The 13,111-nt window shown below is 30.2% G+C and overlaps 1 protein-coding gene across 1 annotated transcript in view; it reads right to left on the reverse strand.

Moving 5' to 3' along the window:
- Tace (ADAM 17-like protease Tace) overlaps positions 1-13,111 on the reverse strand; it is a 100,901-nt gene that overhangs the window by 72,105 nt on the left and 15,685 nt on the right. Inside the window, exons 4-6 of the mRNA XM_085809821.1 lie at positions 4,502-4,694; positions 4,203-4,425; positions 2,532-2,726 (exon numbers count right to left, since the gene is read on the reverse strand). Of these exons, the coding sequence (XP_085665947.1) occupies positions 2,532-2,726; positions 4,203-4,425; positions 4,502-4,694 (611 nt within the window). The remainder of the gene's footprint in view (positions 1-2,531; positions 2,727-4,202; positions 4,426-4,501; positions 4,695-13,111) is intronic.

Consider the following 13,111-nt stretch of genomic DNA (forward strand, 5'->3'; position numbering starts at 1 on the left):
CATGGAGAATTCTGCATTGGGTGAAGTGTCATGGAGAAAGATGATGACATTATGCTTTTTTTCCTTTTTTAAGATTCAAATCAGCATTAATCACTTTGTTTACAGCTGACACTTATCCCTTTAATGATTTTTCAACTGTCCTTTGATTCGGTGGATTGTCTTTTAACATTAAAGATCTTGTTTTTGTAGCATTCGTTTTTTTGTTGGATATATATTTGGAACAATTTTTCCATATGAAGGTAAATTTTGAAGTGTGTTTATTTTGTTGCTGACAACATTACCTATCACAGCTTTAGATATCACAAAACCATGGCTTTCACAATATTTTTTAATAACCTGATACTAATAATTTTCTTTGGAAAGAGCACAAACATAGCCTTCAATCCATTGCTTCTTTAAAAGCGAGAGTTTGCATGAAAACAAAATTGTCAATTAGGAGACGATAATTTATACTTAAATAGCGCAGTTAAAAAAAGTTCCAAGCAGAAGGTTGTTTTCTTTCTTTTTTTCTTTTCTTTTTTTTTTTAACAGCAAAGCAAAATCTAGAAAATGTGCAAACAGCCTCTATAATAGAATTGATATCGGATAACATTCCGACTTCCACATTTTTATCACACACTGAATTATGGATTTTCTTGATACAGGCAATAACTCGCAGACTTACAATACTTACAAAGTGGTCTTTTCCATAATTGCCATAATCACCACTGTTCCTTTAAGCAGTCATTGTCCCCCCCCCTCTAGTAGATAATGTTAGGATACCAAGTTTTCTTAAATTGCTCCAACATGCTGCATAAAGCATGTGATGACACAGGTTCTCATTTTAAATCCGATGGCAAATTTTCTTTTAAGCACTACAGCCCATTTTAACTTTTGGAATCACAGCTTCATGTATACTTACGTTCAGAGCTTTACTCTGCAATGTAAGCATACATGTAGATACGTAACTAATATTCAAGCACAGTATACCACTCTCCTTCTATCTGAAAAGTCACTTGCATCTACTGTCAATTATTCAGTTTATGAAAATTAAAAATATTACATTTACAGCACTGTCTGTCTGTGAATTTTCATAATCTTTTTAATACAGTATGAGTGCAACAACAAAAGGACATGCTTATCCAAATTTCATCTTATTTTGAGCAGAATACCTTCCAGAGCCTTCTCAGTTGGGAAAGCTTAAATATGCTAATGCTGTACTGTGATGCAAGTTATTAACATAATGATATGATTAAATAATAACATAATTATTAACATGATAATTATATAATGCAAACAATAAATCAAAGTATACTACTTTATGCAGCAGACAAAAATTATACCTTACCCATAAGGAAAGATCCATACATATAGAAAGCACAGTCTACAAGTAATTGTCCATAATTACGCTGCACTTTATAAGGAATTACTTAATTGCAGATAGAATTGATATTCTGTAGGAGCAATTGCTGTAGTTACACAATGGTTCATGGAGTAAACAGCCTATATGCAATGCTGCTTACTCCATGAATATGATCAAATTAATATTATCAAACATTAATATTATCAAATTAATATTGCATATAGTAACAGCCTATATCCAATAGTAATTTTATCCTTATTAATGTTTCCATTTTCTAAGCACTTAGGCCAATATAAGTACTAAACACAATTCCTCCAATTTAATTTAGCAGCTTTTTAAGAAAATATTGTTTTTATATTTACCTCACGTATGAAAATTCAAAACAACTCAGTTTGAAAACAAGTTACTTGGCCTCAGAGGAAAAAGAAATCTGGATAAATTTCACCAAACTTCAGGACAGCACAATGCTTACATATTAGCTCTTAGCATTCAGGAATTGTTTCAATGAGATGCCTAAACAAGAAATCTCATGAACAGCTTTTAGCCTATAAACATATCCTCATTTAAAGGGTCAAATCTTTCTTTCACTGTATGTTACAAAATGGTTTATGCTAAAATGCTGCTTGAAGCACCAAGGGAACATCAACTGCATAAATATTTCAATCATAAAAGGGAAAAAAGTAGTTATTAATATTTGTTTGGTCAATTAATATTGGAAAAGTACTCAAGATCTGTCTAGGATGACTTCATGAAAGAATTTTTGAAGAGAGTGTCAGCATTTGTATTGCCACAGAAGAAAATTAGAATTATGACAGAAGTAAATATGTAATGCTGCTTTTACATAGAAACAGAAAGCATATTCATTAAATCAATTGATAACAAGAAAAGGTTTATCCCAGAAATCAAGTTTCAAATTTATTTTGTATCAACTACCTTTCTGAAAAATCAAGGTAGCATTTTGCAAATGGAAAATAATATACAATCAGACAATATTCTTCCCTGTACTTTACCTAATAAAGATAGTGACATTTTACAGTTTAACCATGATAAAAATTCTGGTGAAAAATAAAATGTATGTAATTAACGCATATTTTAATAATTCCTTCAAAATTTACAAATTCAGCCACCAAAAATTTAAAGTTTCATAAAACACATAAAAGCATAAACTTTTTTTTAAATTACTACTTACTTCTAGCAAATCCCGAACATTCCAAGAAGCTCCAGCCATGTTGTAATGAGTTTCACCACGAGTCACAGGAGTAGGCTCAGTATGGACCATCACTTCTTGGATAACAAAACCCATTCCACTAAATCCTGACTGCTTTTCACTGTCTTTCCATTCCGTTTCCAAAAATATCTTATTTACTCTATCAATCAATGATATCTTCAAAAGAGAATTCATATAAGTATTTTTAAACATGAGAAAATATACATATCTCAAAATAACAAAATATATTGTTAAAATGTTTGAATTTATTACTTCTGTGAGATCTTTTGAGATACAGAAAAGAGTTATTATCAGATTGCTGGATTCTCAGGCTATATTTCCATTTAAAAAATGCACAATCCTCTCTTTCAGCTAGTCATTACATTTTCAAATTAATAATTGTCACATACATGTCCATTATTACTGTGATCAACCTCAGTAAAGACATGTATGATAATCAGTTCTTCACATTTTTCATGCTGTTCTATCATTCACTTTAAACAGGGGATATACTGATGGAGGATATATATATTTTTTTTAATAATGCATTTATTATTCAGAATATAGTATCTTAAGTATGGGCTGCAGATTTTATTATTTAATGCTTTCATCTCAATCTGTATACTTCAAATTTAATCCCCCTGACCCCCCCCCCAAAAAAAACAAGGACAACATAAAAAATACACTATTATTGACAATGTTTCTGAAGTTCATGACTGAAGTGTCTGTTATGCAGGTATATGCTAATAACATTTCTTTGAATCTGATAAATATTTTATTTGCATTTATTTATGTTTATTCACACTGAATCTTGCAAACAAAAGAAAACTTTACCATTGTTTTTTTAGTTTCAAAGGATAACGTTGCCACTCTTTTTTAACTCAGTTTAATCAGAAACTTAGTGATGACACAGTAAATCGAATTGACTGAAGAGACACTATACACCCCCCCTCCCAGTAACAGTGATTACGGCAAACACCCTTTTAAGCAGTTGAGGAATTTCACATGTCAGCTGGTTCCTTATTATAATACTATACAACAGGTACATAAAAAAGGGGGGAATCTTTGTTTCAAGCTGCTTTATAGTTTTTTGAATAAAGCAGTAAGTCTATATTGATGTACTGCTCATCAAATGGTGGTATGACATAGCTCCTAGTATTGCAAGAGGAAAAATTCAGAGGAAAATTTGATTTAACTGAATAAATATATAAATGAACTGCCAAAAAAAATATTTTATACAACTATTTATTTCTATCATTTAACATCTGAAAATGATCATCATGTGTTATCTGAAGTGGTTCTATACCCCTTATTTAATATAAACAGAATTCTATAATAATATTATTAACATTATTATTAGTTTGTTTCGAAATTTCAGCATCATTTAGTGTAGCAATTTCTTTTCCAACAGTTACATGTACAATTGGCTGGAAAAGATTAAATAAAAAGCTAATTCATTAGCATGAAACTTTAATTACAAAAATAATTAAGTTAGACTTCTTTACTTGAGAGTGCATTCACAAAATCTTAATTTAAGCAAGTTATAAATCTAAAGAAAAAAGGGAAAAGATTCAGCTGTTGCTTTAGAAAAGAATGATAAAAGAAAGGCAGAACAGACAGAAAGAGAAAATTCCACAGGTGAAAGGTACTTACTAAAAAATTTATTGTTCCTTTTAAGTTGCTACCACCCATATTTTCATAAAACCTAAAGTCAGCCACAAGAAGAAGAGAACATCGTGTTTGAACTGGCTCCCAGTTATAAGGATCAATTGCCTGCCTTTTATTAATCACCTTTTCATGACTATTACTTCCAGTTTCTTCATCTGTGTTCACACTAACATTAGCCTCCTCTTTTACATAAGTGCAGAACTTTGTTCTAAAAATAATATCCAATTAATTTTTATGTAAGAAAATAATACGACATCGCATCTTAATTTACTCTGAAAACATACCGTTGCTTTTCCTTCTGCATACTTTCCCAACTGTATTTTACATCTGATTCTTTGTAAACTATCATACTAGAGTTATCTTCCCCAGGTATATGCCTCCAGGACGGTTCAATCAAATATGTATCTTCAGCTGTTCGAATAGCTGCAGTCACAACACCATCATCAATATGAGCGCTAACATGAGTGAATTTTTCCCCTGTAGTTAAAGAAAACACAAAGTATTTCTATTTAGAAGTAAACTACCAGAAATAGAAATAAAAAGTAGAACAACAATAGAAATAAAAGTATGCCAGCCAAATATGTACAGTACAAAGTCTTTAATCCGGACTCGTCGGAACTTCGGCGATTCCAGATTAGAGATCATCAATTTAAATCTGGTAAGATGGCATGAAGAAATTATAAAATTAAAAATATGAAACTGTAATTTATGAAATAAAGAGCAATTATGATCTAAAGGGTATCAAAATTTACAAAAAAAAAAAAAAAAAAAAAAAAAAAAAAAAAAAAAAAAAGCTTAATGTTTATTTGTTTACTTTATTATTAAGCATTTCTTTCAATTAAGTTGCTTTGTTTTATGTGCTAATACTTTCTCTTTAATTCTATAAACAGACATAATTTCTTGTTCAGTTACAAAGTTCTGCTGTTCAAGTTCTGTAATTGCTGTGCCGAGAATACCGACTAACTTGTCAATCGAAATTTTTTCGTTTTCACTAACCTCTCTGTCACTTTCTTCATGCCTTTATCCATTTTTTGCAGCAATTGCACTTTTTGTTTGATGGACATCAAAACATGCTTTCGCTTTGTAGATCCTTTGGCAGCTCCAGAATCAGAAACTCTTTTTGACTTAACCGAAAGTTCAAGCTTACTTTTTATAAAATTGCTGTAACAGTCAGCAAAAAATAATAAGCCGGATCCAATTAGAAGATTAAGGAACAATGCAATCTGCAACATTAACTGAAATAGATAATTAGGTAATTTTAGCCTAGCTTATACTGTCTGTTATACATTAAACGTGCATGCGTAAACATGTTATATATATATATATATATATATATGGCAGCAACTGCATTCACTTGAAAATAAGCCCTAGCATGTTTTTAGGATGCATTTAGCAGACACATTACTCCAGAAATAATGCCTATTAAGAAAGTGAGCATATTTATTGTCAAATGACCAAGCAGAGTGCAGACATAACATATGTACATATTTGGGTAACAAATGAATGTAATATGAATAATCAGTATCTTCACAATTCAATATGTTGCATGCTGTAATGGATCAAATTAACATGCTTGTGTAAAATAGGTAAAATGTCCCACATTTTTTTGTCTGCAGTTTTTCTTCAATTTTGTGTAATGCATCATTCCTAACAGTGTCTGTTGCCACTCCTGTCTCGTAAGTTTTAAATTAACACTTGATTTAATAATAGATATAAAGGGATTACTTTGATCTCCTTTATATCTATAAAGGACAAAAAGACAAAAGACAAGTACAAAAAGAGCTATTATGCAGAAAACAAGAAAACTGTAAGGCAATCCCAGAGCAAGAATCCCAAGCTTTTGGCAAAGAGAAGTTGTATCTCTTAATGGTCTGAAAATGGTGACATATCTCAGCTCACAGGAGGCAAAAAAAAAAAAAAAAAAAAAAAAAAAAAAAAAAAAAAAAATTGCTAAGTAGCACAAGTGCAGATCAAGTCAGCAACCATTATTTCCTGAGCTGGAAACCATTATTTCCTGAGCTGAAACACATAATCTGTGAATGAATTGCTAACAAAACAGCAACAATTTTGGTTGTTCAAAAGGCAAATGACACCACAGTTAGACATATTTACAGAATTCACAGCATTATAATGCTGGATGAATGCCTTCTTTCTGTGATACAAACCATCTCTAAGAAGATATTCAAGCCTGAAAATACTGAAGTCATGAAACATGAACTTGCATTACTTGAGTCTTTTATTGATGGCATTTTCCTAAATATCAACTCTCCAACATGATTGCTATGAATGAAACAGCAACACTTATGAGTCTACGACAACAGATGGCAACATATCAAAAAGATGCTCACCAATCTATATTCCCTCCACTGGTTACAAAAATGCCTGAATTTTGACAATTGAACTAGATAGAAAAAAAGCCGCACCTCTAAACATCAGTACAGAGAAAAAATAAAGCTCAACCCATTTCAATCATTTATAGTTCTTAAAAATGAAAATTCTTGATGCATATACAAGGTGATTGATTTCATGCTACCACTTATTTTGCAAAGTACCAAAGAGGTCTTCTATTATGCTAGCATTCAATACACTAAAGGTATGACGATTACCCCTGCAGAAACAATCAATTGATCAAATAATGATTTCCATAGGAATGACTGCCTGTCTCCAAACTCATATTAGAATCGCAAACCATTCCAAAACCATCAGCATATGGAAACCAATGATATAAAACTGAAATAAAATGACTCATTGAATTAAATTAATGACTCATCAAATTTTATGAAATAAACTGACATAAAACTGTCTCGCTGAAATACAATCAAAAGAAATCTATGAGACCAGGGGCAATGGTTTTATACGAAATGCAGTCGCATGAATTTGAGGCTGGAACTTGGGATTTAAAGCTTTAAGGCAATGTTTCAAATGATAATGGTATCACTGTACTCAAACAAAAGCAATTTTTACCTGAATATATGAGAAAATGAACATTCTTGACAATAAATATATTAAGAGATTGTCGTAAATGAACATATGTAAACTATTCATCATGAAAAATAAGACATCCTCTGAAAATAAACCATATTATGTCATTTCAAACAAATAATTAATGTAAGACCTGGTTTTATTTTCAAGAAAATTCAGCAGTACATTATGATGCTTTAAGATCCAAAAATCCACAGCAGCACCACAATTATTAATCTAAGGTTTTATAAGCTCAATAAAAGAAAAATACTTCAAATTGTATTCAAAGAGCTGTGTGTATGTCCCTTATATATTTCTCTCTACTAATGAAATAAAATACAAGGTACTGTGAAAAGAATATGCTCAATTAAAAAAAATTTTAATGCAGGCATTTTTCAGGAAAGGATACATACAAAAAATACTGTAACACATTATCCTATAAACCACAAATCCAGTATCAAATATCATAATAACTCTAAATGATAATATAAGAGATTCTCAGAATATAATTCAGAATAATAATAAATTTTGATAATTTTTTTTAAATGTGTATTCACAAGACTACCATAAAATTAAACCTCAGCATTATTTTTATTTAATACATATGTAAATATTGAAAGTTTTGACTAAAAAAAATGCCATCATTTTCAATAGATAGATGCCAATACTTCTATAGCAATTTGTGGAACTTAGGGCAAATCTTGTTTTACTTACAAAAGCAGTTTTAATTGTGATACACAAGTCCAAGTAATCTGCAGACTTCCAGCACTTTGATCGTGCTTATTGGTCATGGCTTTCGAAAGAATACCAACTTTTGACTTTGATGCCTGACTTTCCACATGATAAATGCAAACATTTTCAATACATAGATGACAATTGGCATATGATTTATGGATGAGAGAACCACAAATGAGCTTTTTCTAATGTTTTAAAACCTATTTTTTTATAAAATGTAGAGGTTTTTTTATCCACTCTACTTTCCGTTTTCTAATAAAAATAGATTTTCTAATTTTATAGAATATATGCATACTTGAAATAACATTTAAATAAAAATATCTTAATATATATGTATGTTTTTAATAACTGTGTTCTGAAAAAAATGTTAAAATTTTAGTGATATGATATAATTTTAATTAGTCTAGTATTCTGCTTTGGCGACATTTCTTATACGCCATCAGACTTTGCTTTATGTGCATTTGTTTATATATTCTTTGTATGCGTCTGCTTATGCAGACATGTACAAAATAGTAATAATAAGTATTAAATTAATACTATGTCGATGTAATACACTGTGTAAGAACTGAATAAAAATATGATTTTTTTTTTTTACATGAAAGTCCTTATTTTATCCCTTTTTCTTGCATCCAAATATAACAAATATGTTTACTTTCAATCATGTATTTTCTTTGTTATATCATGTTTCTGGCATTTATTTTAATATTAAGAATTTGTTAAGTATTAAGAAAATAGTCATTATATAGCAGTTAAATTTCAAAACCTTAATAGTTTTAAGTTTCTTTTTAAAAATAATGAACATTATTTAAATTTGACCTTCTAAAATTATTTAAAATAAGTGCGACTACATTGTGCAACGTGCATAATATATTTATTTTTGCTAGTAAAAGGAAGTCTTAATTTACCACTTTTTTGTTTCATAATTTATTAATTTACCTCTCTCTCTTCCTTTTAACTTATATCTGCTATATTGACATTCATTTTTAGTTCACTTAATTTAATATCTTTCTCACTTTGATTTGCCTACTCTGTAGTACACTGTATTAACATTAAATTTCCTTTTTGTATTATTTTCTGTTTTCACTCATTTTTCTTATTTTATTTTTTATTTATTTATTTATTTTTTTACTGTCCTAAATACTAAAAAACCTTCTATTTTTTATTTTTATTTATTTATTTTTTCCCAAGCCACTTTTTAGGCTTATAATCTTCTTGAGGCTAAAATCCTCTGATTTTTTAGTGTCTATGTAATGTATTAATTATATTTTATTATTAATTAATTATTTTTATGCAATTTACTGTATTATAAAGAAAGTTATATGCAATTATGATTAGATGTTATTTATTTAAAAAATGCAAGTTTTTTTAGTTATATTCAGTATAATATATGCATTGTGATTGAAATAAAATTCCTTAAAATTATAGTTAATTACAATAAAAAGTTCTTCTTGTATAAAATTTATATTTTAATACTAAATTTGACAAGAATCGTTCTGCATTTGAATCTATCACTGAAATTTTTGTATTTTTAATTTCAGATTAGTACAGATTATTATTAATTTAGTTTGTTCTCTCCAGTTTTTTTTATTTTATTTTTAATTTTGTAGATGCTGATGGACATTATATTACAAAATGTTATGCTACAGCGTGAAAATTATCTTGTTAAATTTTAAAATAAAGTGTCCAATTTTAGGAAAATTATTAATTTTGGCTGGTGTTTATCGATTTAACCTCTTCTGCAAATTCAACGGCAGCTTCGCATTTCGAATTGAGAAAAAGATGGAGAAAATATCTCCAGCTGTGGCGATAGTATGCCAAAGTCTGGGTTCAGTTCCATTTTATGCCCAAACTCCTGCAGCTCATTCCTGTGCCACTTTTTCTCCGGGTTTTGAGTGGCGATGCTCGGTCTAGTATATAACAGGTGTATGATCAGTGGCATAACACACATGCCTGATGTCTCATGTGACATCATCATCAAAAAGCTATCCCTGGCCCCATTCGAGAAAGGCTGCCAATCTTGGCATGGTTATCGCAACTTGGTGTGAAGTGGGCTAAACAGCATTCTACCCATGTCAGATATAAATTTGAAACAATAAAAGAAAAAATGTGCTTCTCATTCCTCTAAGTTAGAAAAAAAAAAAAAAAAAAAAAAAAAGCCCTTTCTCAACTGAATAGTGATTTGGTCAAAACTGAGCTTTAAAAAATTATAAAAGAGAATGCATCTGCTGAAAAGAGGCTTTAATCTACAAATGAAGATGCTGTTTTCTAAAGGGTTACAGAAGCTTGGTTTACTTGATTATGGCAAAGAACACTATGGTTATCTGTCTAAGGGGAGGGATGCCTTCGTGGAAGACTTCAGGGGTTACAGAAGGAGTTATCAGCTTTGACCTGCTTTATGACAGAGCTTTCTTTTCCTCAAACATAATAACATGACCCTGCATGGCATCAGAAATGCTGAAAATATTATTTAAATATGAATGAGACTGAACTGAATTATAAGACCTGAATTTGAAGAACTGTTTGTTGCATTCTTCAAACTGCCATCATCAGATTATTATCTTCATTGAATCCTTCAAAACCAGCTTAATGAAAAATATTTAATTAAGAAGAGGATTTCTGAAGTGAGCTTGATTTATATATTACATTAAAACATAAGCATTTTTATTGCCAGGGTAATAGAAGTTTGCTGCCCAGATGATACAGTGGTTAGGGGAGCCTATTGTGGTAGCCCGAGTTTGTGTCCCAGAGCAGGCATGGATGCTTGTAAATGTACAGTGTCTTTGCAACCACTCTAAACATATGGCAAGCCAAAAGTCGTCTTGGGTGGTTTGGTGGTAGAGGAGAGGGGTAGGAGACTCTTAGACCTCCTGGGGTGATCTCCCTCAAAATTGGAGTAGAGAAATTCAACCTCCTTCAGGCTCTGGCAACTATTCTTACATGAAACACATGGACAAGATAACAACAACAACAATAGAAATTTAAAATCAAGATGAGAATAAGCTGATCTAGGTCAATATATTTCTTAGGTTTTCTTGGATTATTTCACAGCTCTAAAAAATCATAACATTTAAAAATATGGTAATGTACATGAGAACTGTCTGCTTTAGGAAAACATTCTAAACAAAAACAACCAAAATTTGTTACATATCAGGAAGCAATAATGAAGCATGAAATGATTCTATCCCGTCTCACATGCAACTAAGAAAGTTAGGAATTTTTAACATTTGGGGGCCCTTTCTTTCAATTAGTATGTACGAGGATGTGAGGAAGTGAACTATCATCATACAATAATTAAGATACAATAACATGCCGAACAATTATTAATTTAGAAGTCACTCAACACACCAAAAGGCACACTCTTGTTTTAGGAGATTATAAAAATTCTGTTGCCATTCCCTTCTTTCCATCAATTAAAGTTGCACGTATTTTGCAGAAATTTAACTTTTGGGTCGTTTATTCTCCCATCAATAAAATTCCGAGTTCCATACTCAAGAACCCCATTCCAGATATGAATTACTGGGGTATTTACAGGATTCCTTGCCAGTTTGGCTTAATTTACATTGGCTAAACTAAGCCTTGAAATTTTGTATTAAGGAACATGAGGCATATGTTAGAAAAAAGGAAACACAGAAGTCTTCTGTTACCCAACATTGTTGGTCCAAAAATCACACTTTCAATTATTCTGCTGCCAAAATTATTCAAAAAACATCTTCCATTCGTGAACTGGATTTTTTAGAGGCATTTCACAAAAAATCTTTCTGTTCTAGTTAACAACCCTAATTCCCATCCATTTTTGCCTTTAAAGAAATTATGTTTTCGTTCTGGTTTCATCAACAGATGGTGGCAGTAGCTTGTCTCCTGTCCAGGCTTTCTTATCGTATCTAATCATTATACCTTATCTCGTTCACCTGCGCTTTTGCAGCTGAGGATAATGGTTCGGTAAAACCATCAAAACTAGTCCTGTGAAAATTTGAAAATATAATGCTGATTTTTGTTGTTTGACTTCTAAATTAATATCATTATATGCGCCGGTCATGGTATTGAATTTTGTATTTCATTTCAATGCTTACATTCACTACAAAGTAAATGTTGAAAATTTTCTGTCAAATGAAGATATTCATCAGACAGTATACATTTTTGTAAATTTGGTTATTTAATTTGGAACTCGCAAGTAATGAGACAAAAGACTTGTGCATTGATGATGTTTCAAAGTCAGTTTAAGCTTTAAAGAATAACTTGCAACTTAGCTTTAAGGCAACATGTGACTGGTCAGTATTTGATTCAAGCATTTAGTTAGAAAGACTGAGCATTATAACATAGCATTGAATCATATATGAATTGCTGTGCAAAAGGGTAATGTATGATTTTTCTGTTAATATGTTTTATTTTGATGTTAATATTAATTTTAGTTAAAATAATTTTTGGTAGAAAAATTGCACGCTTTCATGAACATTAACAATTTTTTTTTACATGTATTCACTTAGTATGCATTTTACTCTTCTAGATGTATTGAAAGGTGATATTATATTAATAATATGTTATATTTTTTAGACATAATACATGAAATTTCAATTTTTTTTTTTGTCAGCAGATTTCAATAATTCAGAAGTAGCATTTTAAGAATATGTTTCCTTTTACTACTACAACAATCACACTTTACACAAAAGCCATAAAAAAATCATACATAAAACATTAAATTTTATTTTTTAACAAAACTTTTAAAAGAAGTATTAACTTTCATTTTATGATGATTAAGGAATATGCAGGAAGAACTGCATACAGAGAATTTTTCACTGCTTAACCAGGTGGAAGGCATGCATAAAAAAATGGCAAAAACATGAGGATACACTGTGTGCCTGTATGACACCAATACACCATTATTTTCATGAAAATTAGACAAATGAAAATATAAAAAATAAATGAAATGTATTTTAGACATAGTTTGAAGTGTATATTAGATATATAATTATTTTGGTTTTTTTCCCAAAATGTTCCACCATATTACCACTGATTTCAACTTAATGCCACTTGAAAAACAACTTAAAATATCTTCATTCAAATTCAAATGCGTTTTTCATAGGTGTAATCTGAATTATCCTCATAAATGAAATGTTTACATTAAAAAACAATGAATTTTAGGTCCCTGTCCATTGCTCAAACACAAAACATTCACCTTCTTTTATCAAGCTTTATTCACT

Source organism: Stegodyphus dumicola, chromosome X2, assembly GCF_044657685.1.
Source record: "Stegodyphus dumicola isolate Sdum_Otavi_A_Nest chromosome X2, ASM4465768v1".
Classification (NCBI taxonomy): Eukaryota; Metazoa; Arthropoda; class Arachnida; order Araneae; family Eresidae; genus Stegodyphus; species Stegodyphus dumicola.